We start from the raw sequence: 17,830 nt of genomic DNA, 5'->3' as shown, positions 1-17,830 counted from the left end.
TTCTTTCTTGCTGGAACATTGCTGTTGCGTGACACCCTGCAGGCAGAGCGGCCAGCTGGAGGGATGTTGACTCGTCTCCCTGATCCCAGCCGTCCTGCATACATGAGAGCTGCCGGGCGTTGGGGCTCGCTGGGACTCGGCCTGGCCCGGCACCACAGAGAGTTACAAAGCGTCTTCAAGGAATCCCCACGCGTTAAACTACACGATTTAGCCAGGGATTTTAAGTTGTTTCTCAGTTAATCTTGTAAAAGGCCTAACCAAGTCTCCTATGAATTCTCTCTCTGGCAAGCCCAGTCCCGACCCCGAATGCCCCTCAGCGTTCTCAGGGCAGTGGCAGGAGCCGGAAGCTCGCCCAGAGCGCCGTCGGGCGGGGAGAGCGCGGCCCAGAGCGAGCCCCTGCCGCCCGGGATGGCCACAGGAGAGCCGGGCGTGCAGCGCCAGGGCCCAGCCCGGGGCTCCCCAGGCTCCTCTGGCATCGGTTCCGTCCCCTTGGGCGCTGAGCGGTGCCCGGTCCCGCCGCTCTGCCTGCGGGGCTGTGTGTCCCCGGCCCCGAAGGAGGCAGGGCCGGGGCTGTGGCGCCGCCTGCCCGGCGCTCGGCGCCGCCCGTGGCGTGCCCGTGCAGCGCGACCCGGCGGGGCAGCTCCGCCTCGGCTCGTCGCCACCGCCGTCCCGGCACGGCGGCTGCCCCTGGGCCGCGGCAGCCCCGAGCCGGACGGGCCCCGGAGGGAGCGCAGGAGGGCCCCGACCCCTGCGTGCCTCAGCAGAGACTCCAGCCCCACTGCGTGCAGCAGGAGGGGCGCAAAGCACCGGGACGCTTATGAGAACCCACAGCCCTCTCCACATCTGAAATGAGACCCCAAAAGCCCGTCATGTGCCTCAGCAGAGACCCCAGCACCCTGCACACCTTGGGAGAGATCCCAAACCCCCTGCATGCCTCACATAGAATTCCAAATCCCTTGCATGACTTGAAGTGGACCCCAGCGCCCTCCACGCCTCAGAGGGAGCCTAAAATATCCCTGTGTGTCCCACAAGGCACCCCAGCCCCTCGTGCACCTTATGGGGGCCTCCAAAGCCCCCAGGTGCCTTACGGGAAAGCCCAGGGCAGCTATGCCGAGAGTTTTGACCAGGAAATCAAGTGTGGCTGCAGCTGGGCTGTTGTGCCTCTGGGGCTGTTCATCAGCCCCATCGGGCCGCAAGGCCACACAGCCCTTCTTCCCTTCCCTTCTGGCCCTCGTCCAGAGGAGCAGACCTTGTGCAGCACCCTGGATTGGTAATGGCCCATCAATTAGGTTCTATCAAGTGTGTGTTAATTAGGGAGGAGCTTTGTTTTGCCTGCTGGAATTGCTGAACAGACTGTGTCTCTGGAGATGCTCTTGATGGCTTCCCTCTTTTCCTGGGCTTGCCACTGGAGGAGGTCCAGGCCCAGATGATGCCAGGGATGGAAATGTGCCCTCAGCCCAGGGACGCTCAGCATGGGCTCCCCCAGCCCTCGGGGCCCCGCCGCTGCTCACAGCAGCCCCTGCCTGGCTCCTGCCTGCCCACACCGCGGGCGTCCACGGCTGCTCCTGGGCACGGAGCTCAGCCTGTGCTGCTGCCGGGTGGGCTTTGCTGCTGCTTACAGCCAAACACTGGGGTGACAGCTCCATCTCTTTATTGCAATAGAAGAAGGGGCCATCACCTACCATGGTGGGGGTGGGGGGGATTGGGGGGTGTGAAAAATGAGTATTTTATGATTGGCTTTTCACAAATATTAAAATGAATATTAGAGGTGTTGTGTTAGAAAATAATCTTGTATTAATTCTTTTAAGTAGTGTGTTAAATATAGTTTTAGGTTATAAAACATGTTAAAATAGAAACTACGCTATGTAAGATACTTTTTTTTTAAAGAAAGGACTCGCAGCGAGATAACAGCCACAGGACACACAAATCTGTCAGAGAAAAAGAATTTATTGCCCTCTTATCAGAAGAAATTAACTTCTTCCCGCCTTGAAAGCACTGTTAGGATTCAGAGGAAGTAGTTGATGATGACCAGACAGAATCCTGTATTTGAATGGAATTTATGCATCATTTATGAGGTACGTGAACATGCAACAGGTTATTGTTTTTAAGGGTTAATCCTCTGATAACAGGTGTCCTTTTTCGGGCTCCTGCTGTCCAGAAAAAGGTACCTGGACGTCCGTAACTCTTTGTTTCTATTGTCTCATATTGTCCTAATTCAAATTGTCCAAATTATTATTAACTCTAATTGTATTACTATTTATATAACCATTTTATTATTATTAAACTTTTAAAATTTTAAAATCAAGTGATTGGCGTTTTCACAGGGAGGTGTAACCTACAGTGTTGTTTAGAGGGCAGGGCCAGGGGGCTCGGGGGCAGAGGAAGGGACATGTTGGACTCAGGAGGGGCTGGAGGGTGCTGGGCTGCTCCTGGGGTCTCTAGAAGAACTCAGCAATGGGCTGGGATGGGACAGAAGAAGATCAAAAAAGGGATGAAGGCAGCTCGGGGATACACATGGGGAGAGGAGGTGGCAGTGGGATCTACAGGGGCCTAGGAGGTTTCCTCATAGATGGCTGTTCTGGGGTCCTCTTCTCAGAACTCTTGAGAGGGCTGCCCAGGCCCTTCTTATTGCCGGAGGAGCCGATCAAGATTTCTGGGTGTGAGGCGCAGCCACGGTCTTTCAACTCTTGCCCAGAGGTGGAACTGTGGAAAGAGGAGGTGGCTGAGGCCCCAGCTGCCAGTGGCACACAGGGAGCCTCGTGCACAGCAGGGCCCAGAGCTGGCAAGGCTCCCCAGCACGGCTGGAGCTGCTGGCGCAGCTTGGCCCAGCTGCACAGCTGTCCCTCAAGGCCCCGGCGGGCAGGGGACGGCTCTGGGCAGGCTCCCTGGCCAGGAGCGGGCCCCAGAGCGCCTCTGCCTTTCGAGGGCAATCTCGTCCCTGCCCTTTCTCCTCCCCACCTTGCTTTGCCTCTGCCCTGTGCCCCCGGGGCTGCTCTTGGCCTGGCAGCCTCAGTGGGCGCCAGCACTGGCTGCAGCCCCAGCGGGCCCCCCAGGACAAGGCCCAGCAATTAAGAGGCCAATGAAAGCTCTGGGCAGCAGCAGAACCCTCAGCAGAGTTCTTTGGACAATCATGGACTGGCCACAACTCCACTGCAGCCTCACTGGGAGTGTTTCCTGTCTACATGAGGCTTTCAAAAGAAGCTGTTTGAGAGGGAGAGCAACAAAACACTCACCGATTTCTCTTCCAGGAATGCCAGATTCCAAAGCAGGAGAACATGAAGATAAGCTCCAAAACAAGCAGGCCTGCCAGTAACCCTAGCCAGCAGCCTGTTCCCTTACAGAAACCCCTTCCAGGGCCCTTCTGGGAATCAGGAACACGTGTGGTGGGGCCGGCTGCACCTGTGCGAGCAATGGGGAGCGTGAGCCCGTGCTGTGCTGCACTGCTGAGCTGGCAGCACGGTGCATGCGGGCAGGACGTTCTCTGATTCTCCCAGATCTGGGGCCTGCAGGCACCTTGCCGCCCCTTGGCACAGGCTGTGCCACCCAACAAAGCCCAGCAGGCCGGGAGGAGAGCCCGGGGGCAGCACCGCTGCTTGGGCAGTCGCTGCTTGGAGGGACACGGGCCAAACCCATCCCTGAGCAGCCAGTGCCAGCCCTGGCCCTCCCTGCCCCCTGACAGCTCCCCCAGCCCCAGGGCACAGAGTCAGACCCTGTCAGGACCCAGTGCAGCCCCTGCCCAGTCTGGAGCCAAGGCTGGCTCTGGCCCTGGGCTCGCGGCAGGGCTCCCACTTGGGGCTGCTCCTGTGCCTTGGGCCTCTGGGCACTCAGGGCCGGCTCCGGAGCAGCTGCAGCGGGAGGGACATTGGTGCATGAGTCCCCTTTCCCCGGGGCTGTGAACGAGCTCCAGAGGCCTCCAAGCCTCCAGAGGCCCCTCCAGCTTTGGCTGCTGCCGGGCCATGCAAGGGCAGGCCCTGGGGGAAGAGCTGCTGCCATACAGCCCTGCTGAGGGCTGAGCCCTGCTGAATCTGCCACAGCAATTACCTTCTGTGCCTTCACCTGTGCTTGGCATCACATTTGTTCCTGCAGTAGAGCCTGACACCAACCCACTTCTTCCTCCAGGGTGTGGCTCCTTCTGCACAGATTTTTGGTCTATCACTTGAAAAAGAAAGAGGCACAGCTGGATCACATGGAAACATTCCCCATTGGGGAGGTGGCATCTTCAGGAGGCAATGCTTGTAAAAGTCACACGTAAAGATTGGGAAAATTCCCATGCTGTTGGGTCTGGGCCAGAAAACTCCCTCCTCCAAATAGCTGTGCCTCCTGATCTGCTCAGATACTGGGAAATTGCAGGGGATCTCAGGCCCGTGGTGCAGTTTGGGCTGCCTGTCAGCTGATGCCCAATGCCTTCCTGCAGAGGCTGGGGAGAAGCTGCAGCCAGGCCAGGCTGGGAAACAGCCCTGCAGGGCGTGGAAGCAGCAGCGGGGCAGCCAGGCTGCCATGGATCCCTTCCCGCCGTGCCGGGCACGGCGTGTCCAGATGTGCAGACAAAGCCCCTGGCTGCTGAGCCCCAGGACAAGGCTGAGGGAAATGCACCCACCTTGTCCATGCTGTGCTTCCTTCTGTGTTTGTCTCAGGAATTCGTTTGAGTCAAGAGATGTTTTGGCTGCAGTACCATGGGTCTTTCCTTTTGGAGGACCTTAAGAGAAAGTAGTTCCATTTCCCATGAATGGATGCCACAAAAGCAGGGCTCAGCCTGTGCGGTCAGCAGGGACACACTACTCACCGCTGCGATGGGAGCTGGGTTGGTGCCAAGAATCCACCCAAGCTGATGGAGAAGTCCTCCCTGCAGCCACCCCTGTAACTCAACAGCCACAGAAGCTTCTGCCATCTCTGCTCAGCTGCACAGGCACCACTGAGCCGCAGGAGCCGTGAGGGGATCGCGCAGGGCGAGGGCACACACGTGCATGGCTCTGTCCTGGCACCTGCAGCCATGCCCCCCTGGCCCAGCTTTGGGCTCTGAGCTGGCAGCTCTCCCAGGGGGAAAGGCCTTGACCTACCCTCACCATCTCCCAGGGGCTCAGTCATGGATGTGGGTTGGGAAGCCAGATCTCCTTCAGCAACGGGTTCAGCTGCAAAGAAAGGCAGGACAGAAGAGCTCCCGTGGCACTGTAGGAGATCCTCAGGCTGCAGGAGAGGCTCAGCCCCGGGGCACAGCCCTGGCCCCGGCCCCTGCCCTCTCTGCTCTTCTCCGTGGCTGCACAGAGCACACGGAAGGACACTCTGCCATTGCCCACGGGAGGAGGATGGACAGCTAAATGCTCCTTCCTCCCACTGACAGCGATCCTGTGGGATCACTCAGGGCTCCAGAAGGGAGCAGGGCAAGAATTCCAGATTCCTTCAACCATGAGATTATGTTGAGGGAAATGGAAGGCGAGTGAGCTCTTGCCACATGGACACTGATTATTCTCTCAGGAAAGGCACACTGAGAACTTGCCTCCAGCATCTTCCAGGAATTCCAAGCCATTTTCCAGCAGGGCTTCCAAATAATCCATGTCACGATTCCAATCTAGAAGGGAGCACAGATCAGAACCATTTCCATGGTTTCTGGGATCCTCTTCTGCCTCTGGGAAAGGAGCACTGCAAGGGGGTCAGGTAAGGCTGTGGGAGCCAGGTGTGAATGGACAAGGCCAAACTGCACAGGGGCCTGGGGAGGTCTGGGCAGGCTCCTGGTCACTCTCCACCCTCTTTGCAGGCTCTGTGACACATCCCTGGAAGGGGCGGCTGGAGTAGCCCAGGGCCCTGGGGGCTCTCCCTCACACACACAGAGGAAATCCTCACTAAAGCCCTGGGGAAAACTGCAGCAGGCAGTGCCACAGCTATCCCTGCCTCCCTCTGTCCCTCCTGCCCTCCTTCTGCTGGGACCTCCCAGTCCTCAAGGGCACATGGCCAAGCCCTCTCAGGCCACACTGGAGCCTTGCTCTCTCCCTCTGCCCTTTCCCCACCATGGACACCCCGTGCAGCCGCTCCCAGGTTTGGGGACGTGTCTCCCACGGAGGGAGCCCAGCAGGACAGCTCAGTAGCCGAGTGCCCTGAGCCTGCTCGGGATAATTCCTCTGGGCTGTGTCTGTCTTGTCTGGGCTGTGCCCGCAGTGCCAAGCAGCAGAAGGCAGCTCAAGCCTCAGCAGGGCTCAGGCCCAGAGACACAGCAATTACCTCCTGTGACTGTGCCTGGCATCGCCTCCCTTCCTGCAGCAGAGGCTGGCACAGAATCACTGCTTCCTATGGGAAACGCCGCCTTCAGCACAGCCTCTCCATCCACCTCTGGAGAAAGGAAAAGTGACACTGGATCAGATGGGGCTGTTTCCCATTGGGGAGGGCGCATCTCAGGAGGCAATCCTTGTCAAGGACATGGATAAGAATCAGGAAAAGGTCCAGGCTCTTGGGACTGGGCCAGAGCACTCCCTTGTGCAAACAACTGTGCCTCTTGATCTTCTCAGAGACAGGGAAATTGCAGGGGATCTCAGGGTGTGCCTTGCCCGTGGTCCAGTTTGGTCTGCCTTTCAGCCGATGCCCAATGCCTTCCTGCAGAGGCTGGGGAGAAGCTGCAGCCAGGCCAGGCTGGGAAACAGCCCCGCAGGGCGTGGAAACAGCCATGGGGCCGCAAGGCTGCCATGGATCCCTTCCTGCTGTGCCGGGCACGGCGTGTCCAGATGTGCAGCCAAAGCCCCCGGCTGCTGAGCCCCAGGACAAGGCTGAGGGATTGCACCCACCTTGTCCTCCCCGCAGCATTTCCTTCAGCATTTGCCGCATGACTTCAAATGGCTTCTGGAATTTCTTGTCTGTCGTGTGTTTGGGCTTTCCTGTTGGAGAATCTTGACAGAAAGTAGTTTCATTTCCCTGCAATGAATGCCACAAAAGCAGGGCTTAGCCTGTGGGGCCAGCAGGGACACATTACTCACCCCTGTGATGGGAGCTGGGTTGGTGCGCACTATCCAGCCCAGGTGCTGGGGAAGTCTTCCCTGCAGTCACATCTGTAACTGAACAGCCACAGAAGCTTCTGTCACCTGGTTCTTGCCAACTTGTCAATGATTACGTCTTGGTGGGATGGTGAGAACGTACCTGCAGAACCCTCAGTGGGCTTCAAAATTTCAAACCTCCAGGTTAATGGAGAAGCCTTCCCAGTATCCCAGTCTGGAAGCAAACCAAGATGAGAACAGTTTCCTTTGTGTGCCAGGGCTGGCTCTGGCCCTGGGCTCGCGGCAGGGCTCCTGCTCGGGGCTGCTCCTGTGCCTTGGGCCTCTGGGCACTCAGGGCCGGCTCCGGAGCAGCTGCAGCAGGAGGGACGTTGGTGCACGAGTCCCCTTTACCTAGGGCTGTGAATAAGCTCCAGAGGCCTCCAAGCCTCCAGAGGCGCCTCCAGCTTTGGCTGCTGCCGGGCCATGCAAGGGCAGGCCCTGGGGGAAGAGCTGCTGTCACAGAGCCCTGCCAAGGGCTGAGCCTGGCACTGCAATTACCTCCTGTGCCTGTGCCTGTGTCTGGCTTGGCCTTCCTTCCTGCAGCAGGGTCTGGCAACGAAGAGCGACTGCTTCCTTCAGGAAATGCTGCCTTCCACAGAACCTCTATGTCCATCTCTTGAGAAAGGAAGAGACACAGCTGCATCAGATGGAACTGTTCCCTATTTGGGTGGTGGCATCTACAGGAGGGAATATATCTTAAAGACCAGGAAAATGGCCAGGTTATTGGGGCTGGGTCAGAGCACTCCTTGCTCCAAACCAGCAACCTTTCCTAATCTGGAGACCAGGATATTATGGGGGATCTCAGGGTCTATTGCAGTTTGGGCTGCGTGGCAGCGGATGCCCAATGCCTTCCTGCAGAGGCTGGGGAGAAGCTGCAGCCAGGCCAGGCTGGGAAACAGCCCTGCAGGGCGTGGAAGCAGCAGCGGGGCCACGAGGCTGCCATGGATCCCTTCCCGCTGTGCCGGGCACGGCGTGTCCAGATGTGCAGCCAAAGCCCCCGGCTGCTGAGCCCCAGGACAAGGCTGAGGGAAATGCTCTCACCATTCCCTTTGTGCAGTTCCTCCACTATTTGTTTCCAGATGTCGTTTGACTCAAGCGATTCCTTCTCGCCTCTAGGTTTGTTCTTCCCTCTCCGAGCACCTTAAGAGAAAGTAGTTCCCAGGAATGGATGCCACAAAAGCAGGGCTCAGCCTGTGGGGTCAGAAGGGACACACTACTCACCCCTGCGATGGGAGCTGGGCTTGTGTGCTGGAACCAGCAGAGGAGCTTGAAAAGTCCTCCCTGCAGAAGCATCTATAACTCAACAGTCACAGAAGCTTCTGTCACCTTGTTTCTGCCAGACAATATCAAAGATTACTCCTTGGTGGGACAGTGAGAACATACCTGCAGGAGGCTCCAAGGGCTTCAAAACTTTATTCAGCCAATCTAATGGAGAAGCCTTCCGAGCAACCTCATCTAGAACAGAGCACAGATAAGAACATTTTTCAGGGCGTGCTGGGATCCCTTCTGCCTCTGGGAAATGAGCACTGCAAGGGGGTCAGATAAGGCCAGGGGGAGCCAGATGTGAATGGACATGGCCAAAGCTGCACAGGGGCCTGGGGAGCTCTGGGCAGGCTCCTGGTCACTCTCCACCCTCTTTGCAGGTCCTGTGCAACATCCCTGGAAGGGGCGGCTGGAGCAGCCCAGGGCCCTGGGGGCTCTCTCCCTCACACACAGAGAGGAAATCCTCACTAAAGCCCAGAGGAAAATTGCAGCAGGCAGTGCCACAGCTATCCCTGCCTCCCTGTGTCCCTCCTGCCCTCCTTCTGCTGGGACACCTCCCATTTCTCAAGGGCACATGGCCAAGCCCTCTCAGGCCACACTGGAGCCTTGCTCTCTCCCTCTGCCCTTTCCCCACCATGGGCACCCCGTGCAGCCGCTCCCAGGTTTCGGGACGTGTCTCCCACAGCGGGAGCCCAGCAGGACAGCTCAGTAGCCGAGTGCCCTGAGCCTGCTCGGGATAATTCCTCTGGGCTGTGCCCGTCTTGTCCTGGCTGTGCCTGCAGTGCCAAGCAGCAGAGAGGGCAGCTCAAGCCTCAGCAGGGCTCAGGCCCAGAGGCACAGCAATTACCTCCTGGGACTGGGCCTGGCATCGCCTCCCTTCCTGCAGCAGAGGCTGGCACAGAATCACTGCTTCCTGCAGGAAACTCAGCTTTCAGCACAGGCTCTCCTTTCATTTCTGGGGAATGGAAAAGAGACAGCGGGATCAGATGGGATCATTCCTCACTGGGAATGGGGAAGGTGACCACTTCAGGCGGCAATAGTTGCGAAAGGCACGGATAAGGATCAGAAAACACCCTGGATTTTGGAACTGTCCCCGACTGGTCCCATCTCCAAACAGCCCTTACACCTGATCTGCCCAGAGACAGGGAAATTGCAGGGAATCTCAGGGTATGCATAAGCCATGGTGTATCCCGGGTTCCCTGCTGGGCTAATTTGCCCCGGAGCAGGCAGCACGGGCTGGATAGCTCAGTCCTTCACAGGACAGAGTGTCTGAGTACCCAGGCCGCTCTCAGCCACTGGCTACTTTAGCAAGCCCAATGGATATCAGCTCTTTAGTGATTATCAGCTCTCTTATGATTTTAGCTCTTTTGTTTGCTAAGGAGCCTTGCAGGCTACCTGGGAAGCAGACGCTGCAAGAGAGGATAAGAAACGTCCTGGTGTTCCACAGTGATGGTTTTATTGAGGGGTGTGTGAAGGGTTCCAGAAACAGCTCTTCTCCAGAATGGGCTGAAACAGCCCTTTATATGGGGTATAAGGGGATCCATACTTGTCCAATAGTAGGGGTTAGGGGAAAGTGACCTATGGGGTTACAGAGAGATAAGCTGGGGTGCGGAAGGTGGAAGGCAGGGGCTTCTTTTGCTATTTCATCATGACTTGGCAATTCCTATCTTTAAGCCTCGACCCTCCATGGGGCCCTAACATGCTTGGAGCCTGCTACAGTGGTGCAGTTTGGTCTGCCTGTCAGCTGATGCCCAATGCCTTCTGCAGAGGCTGGGGAGAAGCTGCAGCCAGGCCAGGCTGGGAAACAGCCCTGCAGGGCGTGGAAGCAGCAGCGGGGCAGCCAGGCTGCCATGGATCCCTTCCCGCTGTGCCGGGCACGGCGTGTCCAGGTGTGCAGCCAAAGCCCCCGGCTGCTGAGCCCCAGGACAAGGCTGAGGGAAATGCTCTCACCATTCACTTTGCGCAGTTCCTCCACTATTTGTTTCCAGATGTCGTTTGACTCAAGCGATTCCTTCTCGCCTCTAGGTTTGTTCTTCCCTCTCAGAGCACCTTAAGAGAAAGTTGTTCCATTTCCCATGAATGGATGCCACAAAAGCAGGGCTCAGCCTGTGGGGTCAGCGGGGACACACTACTCACCCCTGCGATGGGAGCTGGGCGTGCGTGCAGCAATCAGAAAAGGAGCAGCAAAAGTCCTCCCTGCAGACACACCTGTAACTCAACAGCCACAGAAGCTTCTGTCACCTGGTTCTGTCAGCTTGTCAATGATTAGTTCTTGGTGGGACAGTGAGAACATACCTGCAGGAGGCTCCAAGGGCTTCAAAGCTTTATGCAGCCAAGCTGATGGAGAAGCCTTCCCAGCAACCTCATCTAGAACGGAGCACAGATGAGAACATTTTTCAGGGCGTGCTGGGATCCCTTCTGCCTCTGGGAAATGAGCACTGCAAGGGGGTCGGATAAGGCCAGGGGGAGCCAGATGTGAATGGACATGGCCAAAGCTGCACAGGGGCCTGGGGAGCTCTGGGCAGGCTCCTGGTCACTCTCCACAATCTTTGCAGGCCCAGTGCAACATCCCTGGAAAGGGCGGCTGGAGCAGCCCAGGGCCCTGGGGGCTCTCCCTCACACACAGAGAGGAAATCCTTCCTAAAGCCCAGAGGAAAACTGCAGCAGGCAGTGCCACAGCTATCCCTGCCTCCCTGTGTCCCTCCTGCCCTCCTTCTGCTGGGACACCTCCCATTTCTCAAGGGCACATGGCCAAGCCCTCTCAGGCCACACTGGAGCCTTGCTCTCTCCCTCTGCCCTTTCCCCACCATGGGCACCCCGTGCAGCCGCTCCCAGGTTTCGGGACGTGTCTCCCACGGAGGGAGCCCAGCAGGACAGCTCAGTAGCCGAGTGCCCTGAGCCTGCTCGGGATAATTCCTCTGGGCTGTGTCTGTCTTGTCCGGGCTGTGCCCGCAGTGCCAAGCAGCAGAGAGGGCAGCTCAAGCCTCAGCAGGGTTCAGGCCCAGAGGCACAGCAATTACCTCCTGGGACTGGGCCTGGCATCGCCTCCCTTCCTGCAGCAGAGGCTGGCACAGAATCACTGCTTCCTGCAGGAAACTCAGCTTTCAGCACAGGCTCTCCTTTCATTTCTGGGGAATGGAAAAGAGACAGCGGGATCAGATGGGATCATTCCTCACTGGGAATGGGGAAGGTGACCACTTCAGGCGGCAATAGTTGCGAAAGGCACGGATAAGGATCAGAAAACACCCTGGATTTTGGAACTGTCCCCGACTGGTCCCATCTCCAAACAGCCCTTACACCTGATCTGCCCAGAGACAGGGAAATTGCAGGGAATCTCAGGGTATGCATAAGCCATGGTGTATCCCGGGTTCCCTGCTGGGCTAATTTGCCCCGGAGCAGGCAGCACGGGCTGGATAGCTCAGTCCTTCACAGGACAGAGTGTCTGAGTACCCAGGCCGCTCTCAGCCACTGGCTACTTTAGCAAGCCCAATGGATATCAGCTCTTTAGTGATTATCAGCTCTCTTATGATTTTAGCTCTTTTGTTTGCTAAGGAGCCTTGCAGGCTACCTGGGAAGCAGACGCTGCAAGAGAGGATAAGAAACGTCCTGGTGTTCCACAGTGATGGTTTTATTGAGGGGTGTGTGAAGGGTTCCAGAAACAGCTCTTCTCCAGAATGGGCTGAAACAGCCCTTTATATGGGGTATAAGGGGATCCATACTTGTCCAATAGTAGGGGTTAGGGGAAAGTGACCTATGGGGTTACAGAGAGATAAGCTGGGGTGCGGAAGGTGGAAGGCAGGGGCTTCTTTTGCTATTTCATCATGACTTGGCAATTCCTATCTTTAAGCCTCGACCCTCCATGGGGCCCTAACATGCTTGGAGCCTGCTACAGTGGTGCAGTTTGGTCTGCCTGTCAGCTGATGCCCAATGCCTTCTGCAGAGGCTGGGGAGAAGCTGCAGCCAGGCCAGGCTGGGAAACAGCCCTGCAGGGCGTGGAAGCAGCAGCGGGGCAGCCAGGCTGCCATGGATCCCTTCCCGCTGTGCCGGGCACGGCGTGTCCAGGTGTGCAGCCAAAGCCCCCGGCTGCTGAGCCCCAGGGGAAGGCTGAGGGAAATGCTCTCACCATTCACTTTGCGCAGTTCCTCCACTATTTGTTTCCAGATGTCGTTTGACTCAAGCGATTCCTTCTCGCCTCTAGGTTTGTTCTTCCCTCTCAGAGCACCTTAAGAGAAAGTTGTTCCATTTCCCATGAATGGATGCCACAAAAGCAGGGCTCAGCCTGTGGGGTCAGCGGGGACACACTACTCACCCCTGCGATGGGAGCTGGGCTTGCGTGCAGCAATCAGAAAAGGAGCAGCAAAAGTCCTCCCTGCAGACACTCCTGTAACTCAACAGCCACAGAAGCTTCTGTCACCTGGTTCTGTCAGCTTGTCAATGATTAGTTCTTGGTGGGACAGTGAGAACATACCTGCAGGAGGCTCCAAGCGCTTCAAAGCTTTATGCAGCCAAGCTGATGGAGAAGCCTTCCGAGCAACCTCATCTAGAACGGAGCACAGATGAGAACATTTTTCAGGCAGTGCTGGGATCCCTTCTGCCTCTGGGAAATGAGCACTGCAAGGGGGTCGGATAAGGCCAGGGGGAGCCAGATGTGAATGGACATGGCCAAAGCTGCACAGGGGCCTGGGGAGCTCTGGGCAGGCTCCTGGTCACTCTCCACCCTCTTTGCAGGTCCTGTGCAACATCCCTGGAAGGGGCGGCTGGAGCAGCCCAGGGCCCTGGGGGCTCTCTCCCTCACACACAGAGAGGAAATCCTCACTAAAGCCCAGAGGAAAACTGCAGCAGGCAGTGCCACAGCTATCCCTGCCTCCCTGTGTCCCTCCTGCCCTCCTTCTGCTGGGACACCTCCCATTTCTCAAGGGCACATGGCCAAGCCCTCTCAGGCCACACTGGAGCCTTGCTCTCTCCCTCTGCCCTTTCCCCACCATGGGCACCCCGTGCAGCCGCTCCCAGGTTTCGGGACGTGTCTCCCACAGCGGGAGCCCAGCAGGACAGCTCAGTAGCCGAGTGCCCTGAGCCTGCTCGGGATAATTCCTCTGGGCTGTGCCCGTCTTGTCCTGGCTGTGCCTGCAGTGCCAAGCAGCAGAGAGGGCAGCTCAAGCCTCAGCAGGGCTCAGGCCCAGAGGCACAGCAATTACCTCCTGGGACTGGGCCTGGCATCGCCTCCCTTCCTGCAGCAGAGGCTGGCACAGAATCACTGCTTCCTGCAGGAAACTCAGCTTTCAGCACAGGCTCTCCTTTCATTTCTGGGGAATGGAAAAGAGACAGCGGGATCAGATGGGATCATTCCTCACTGGGAATGGGGAAGGTGACCACTTCAGGCGGCAATAGTTGCGAAAGGCACGGATAAGGATCAGAAAACACCCTGGATTTTGGAACTGTCCCCGACTGGTCCCATCTCCAAACAGCCCTTACACCTGATCTGCCCAGAGACAGGGAAATTGCAGGGAATCTCAGGGTATGCATAAGCCATGGTGTATCCCGGGTTCCCTGCTGGGCTAATTTGCCCCGGAGCAGGCAGCACGGGCTGGATAGCTCAGTCCTTCACAGGACAGAGTGTCTGAGTACCCAGGCCGCTCTCAGCCACTGGCTACTTTAGCAAGCCCAATGGATATCAGCTCTTTAGTGATTATCAGCTCTCTTATGATTTTAGCTCTTTTGTTTGCTAAGGAGCCTTGCAGGCTACCTGGGAAGCAGACGCTGCAAGAGAGGATAAGAAACGTCCTGGTGTTCCACAGTGATGGTTTTATTGAGGGGTGTGTGAAGGGTTCCAGAAACAGCTCTTCTCCAGAATGGGCTGAAACAGCCCTTTATATGGGGTATAAGGGGATCCATACTTGTCCAATAGTAGGGGTTAGGGGAAAGTGACCTATGGGGTTACAGAGAGATAAGCTGGGGTGCGGAAGGTGGAAGGCAGGGGCTTCTTTTGCTATTTCATCATGACTTGGCAATTCCTATCTTTAAGCCTCGACCCTCCATGGGGCCCTAACATGCTTGGAGCCTGCTACAGTGGTGCAGTTTGGTCTGCCTGTCAGCTGATGCCCAATGCCTTCTGCAGAGGCTGGGGAGAAGCTGCAGCCAGGCCAGGCTGGGAAACAGCCCTGCAGGGCGTGGAAGCAGCAGCGGGGCAGCCAGGCTGCCATGGATCCCTTCCCGCCGTGCCGGGCACGGCGTGTCCAGGTGTGCAGCCAAAGCCCCCGGCTGCTGAGCCCCAGGGGAAGGCTGAGGGAAATGCTCTCACCATTCACTTTGCGCAGTTCCTCCACTATTTGTTTCCAGATGTCGTTTGACTCAAGCGATTCCTTCTCGCCTCTAGGTTTGTTCTTCCCTCTCAGAGCACCTTAAGAGAAAGTAGTTCCCATGAATGGATGCCACAAAAACAGGGCTCAGCCTGTGGGGTCAGAAGGGACACACTACTCACCCCTGCGATGGGAGCTGGGCGTGCGTGCAGCAATCAGAAAAGGAGCAGCAAAAGTCCTCCCTGCAGACACACCTGTAACTCAACAGCCACAGAAGCTTCTGTCACCTGGTTCTGTCAGCTTGTCAATGATTAGTTCTTGGTGGGACAGTGAGAACATACCTGCAGGAGGCTCCAAGGGCTTCAAAGCTTTATGCAGCCAAACTAATGGAGAAGCCTTCCCAGCAACCTCATCTAGAACGGAGCACAGATGAGAACATTTTTCAGGGCGTGCTGGGATCGCCTTCTGCCTCTGGGAAATGAGCACTGCAAGGGGGTCAGATAAGGCTGTGGGAGCCAGGTGTGAATGGACATGGCCAAAGCTGCACAGGGGCCTGGGGAGCTCTGGGCAGGCTCCTGGTCACTCTCCATCCTCTTTGCAGGTCCTGTGCAACATCCCTGGAAGGGGCGGCTGGAGCAGCCCAGGGCCCTGGGGGCTCTCTGCCTCACACACAGAGAGGAAATCCTCACTAAAGCCCAGAGGAAAACTGCAGCAGGCAGTGCCACAGCTATCCCTGCCTCCCTCTGTCCCTTCTGCCCTCCTTCTGCTGGGACACCTCCCATTTCTCAAGGGCACATGGCCAAGCCCTCTCAGGCCATACAGAGCCTTGCTCTCTCCCTCTGCCCTTTCCCCACCATGGGCACCCTGTGCAGCCGCTCCCAGGTTTGGGGACGTGTCTCCCACGGAGGGAGCCCAGCAGGACAGCTCAGTAGCCGAGTGCCCTGAGCCTGCTCGGGATAATTCCTCTGGGCTGTGTCTGTCTTGTCCGGGCTGTGCCCGCAGTGCCAAGCAGCAGAGAGGGCAGCTCAAGCCTCAGCAGGGCTCAGGCCCAGAGGCACAGCAATTACCTCCTGGGAGCGGGCCTGGCATCGCCTCCCTTCCTGCAGCAGAGGCTGGCACAGAATCACTGCTTCCTGCAGGAAACTCAGCTTTCAGCACAGGCTCTCCTTTCATTTCTGGGGAATGGAAAAGAGACAGCGGGATCAGATGGGATCATTCCTCATTGGGAATGGGGAAGGTGACCACTTCAGGCGGCAATAGTTGCGAAAGGCATGGATAAGGATCAGAAAACACCCTGGATTTTGGGACTGTCCCAGACCCTTCCCATCTCCAAACAGCCCCTACACCTGATCTGCCGAGAGACAGGGAAATTGCAGGGGATGTGCAGGGTGTGCATGGCCCATGGTGCAGTTTGGGCTGCCTGTCAGCCGATGCCCAATGCCTTCCTGCAGAGGCTGGGGAGAAGCTGCAGCCAGGCCAGGCTGGGAAACAGCCCTGCAGGGCGTGGAAGCAGCAGCGGGGCAGCCAGGCTGCCATGGATCCCTTCCTGCTGTGCCGGGCACGGCGTGTCCAGATGTGCAGCCAAAGCCGCCCCCGGCTGCTGAGCCCCAGGACAAGGCTGAGGGAAATACTCTCACCTTGTCCTCTCTGACGTATTTTCTTCAGCATTTCCTTCATGTGTTCAGATGATTCCAGGGATATCTTGTTTGTTCTGTCTTTGATCTTCCCTGTCGGAGGACCTTAGGGCACAATATTTCCATTTCCCATGAATGGATGCCACAAAAGCAGGGCTCAGCCTGTGGGGTCAGCAGGGACACACTACTCACCCCTGCGATGGGAGCTGGGCTTGTGCGCAGGAACCAGCAAAGGAGCTGGAGAAGTCCTCCCTGCAGCCACCCCTGTAACTCAACAGCCACAGAAGCTTCTGCCATCTCTGCTCAGCTGCACGGGCACCACTGAGCCGCAGGAGCGGTGAGGGGATCGCGCAGGGCGAGGGCACACACGTGCATGGCTCTGTCCTGGCACCTGCAGCCATGCCCCCCTGGCCCAGCTTTGGGCTCTGAGCTGGCAGCTCTCCCAGGGGGAAAGGCCTTGACCTACCCTCACCATCTCCCAGGGGCTCAGTCATGGATGTGGGTTGGGAAGCCAGATCTCCTTCAGCAACAGGTTCAGCTGCAAAGAAAGGCAAGACAGAACAGCACCCGTGGCACTGTAGGAGATCCTCAGGCTGCAGGCAATGCTCAGCCCCAGGGCACAGCCCTGGCCCCGGCCCCTGCCCTCTCTGCGCTTCTCCGTGGCTGCACAGAGCACACGGAAGGACACACGGCCATTGCACATGGGAGGAGGATGGACAGCTAAATGCTCCTTCCTCCCACTGACAGCGATCCTGTGCGATCACTCAGGGCTCCAGAAGGGAGCAGGGCAAGGTTTTCAGAATTCTTCAGCCCTGACTTAATGTTAAGGAAAATGGCAGATGGGTGAGCTCTTGCCACATGGACATTGATTATTCTGCCAGTAAAAAGGGAAATTCAGAACTTGCCTCTGGCATTCTCCATGACATTCAAAGTGTCATTCACCAGGACTTCCAAATCCTCCAAGTCATGATCCACATCTAGAATGGAGCAAAAACCTGAACCATTTCCTTGGTGTGATGGGATCCCCTTCTGCCTCTGGGAAATGAGCACTGCAAGGGGGTTGGGTAAGGCTATGGGAGCCAGGTGTCAATGGACAAGGCCAAACTGCACAGGGGCCTGGGGAGCTCTGGGCTGGCTCCTGGCCACTCTCCACCCTCTTTGCAGGCCCTGTGACACATCCCTGGAGAGGAAACAGGGGCTGCCCAGGGGCCCAAGGGGGCTCTCTCCCTCCCCCAGAGGAAATCCTCACTAAAGGCCTGGGGAAAACCATCCCCAGCGCTTCCCGGGGAGCAGGGAGCGCTGTCCCGGCAAAGGGGAGCCAGGCTGCCGGCTCACCTGCTCCCCGCGCTTGCAGCGGAGCAGCCTGGGCAGCCCTGGCAGGCAGGGCCACGGCCAGAAGGAGCAGGAGGAAGAGGCGCAGAGCAAGGGCCATGGTGCCTTGCCCTCTGCCAGTCCCGCAGCTCTTGCTGCCACCGCTGTCCTGACACCGCTGTCCCAATGCCAGCACCACTGCTGCCACCGCCGCTGCTGCCGCAACAGTTGTGCTCAAGGACTGACTGCTCGCTCCTCGTGCTGCTGTGCAACCACCGGGTCTGGGACCTCTGTGACCTCAGCGCCAACT

General features: G+C 57.7%; 1 protein-coding gene across 1 annotated transcript; it reads right to left on the bottom strand.

Annotated features, from left to right (window-relative positions):
• Window positions 1-1,929: 1,929 nt before the first annotated feature.
• Window positions 1,930-17,641, bottom strand: LOC139595676 (uncharacterized). Its single transcript, XM_071439208.1, has 30 exons — window positions 17,545-17,641; window positions 17,115-17,186; window positions 16,676-16,747; window positions 14,917-15,060; window positions 14,758-14,829; window positions 14,578-14,676; window positions 13,475-13,582; window positions 12,748-12,819; window positions 12,589-12,660; window positions 12,403-12,501; window positions 11,300-11,407; window positions 10,575-10,646; window positions 10,416-10,487; window positions 10,230-10,328; window positions 9,127-9,234; window positions 8,400-8,471; window positions 8,238-8,309; window positions 8,058-8,156; window positions 7,515-7,631; window positions 7,120-7,191; window positions 6,960-7,037; window positions 6,771-6,860; window positions 6,214-6,321; window positions 5,495-5,566; window positions 5,058-5,129; window positions 4,784-4,855; window positions 4,598-4,696; window positions 4,042-4,155; window positions 3,234-3,399; window positions 1,930-2,703 (listed from the first exon to the last, which is right to left on the bottom strand). The coding sequence occupies exons 1-30, from the start codon at window positions 17,639-17,641 to the stop codon at window positions 2,541-2,543; spliced, it is 2,832 nt and encodes a 943-aa protein (XP_071295309.1). The 3' UTR covers window positions 1,930-2,540.
• Window positions 17,642-17,830: the final 189 nt, after the last annotated feature.

The sequence above is a fragment of the Agelaius tricolor genome, unplaced genomic scaffold, assembly GCF_023055355.1.
Source record: "Agelaius tricolor isolate 1412-34295 unplaced genomic scaffold, bAgeTri1.0.p SCAF_14, whole genome shotgun sequence".
Classification (NCBI taxonomy): Eukaryota; Metazoa; Chordata; class Aves; order Passeriformes; family Icteridae; genus Agelaius; species Agelaius tricolor.
This window is presented reverse-complemented; position numbering and strand designations above follow the sequence as displayed.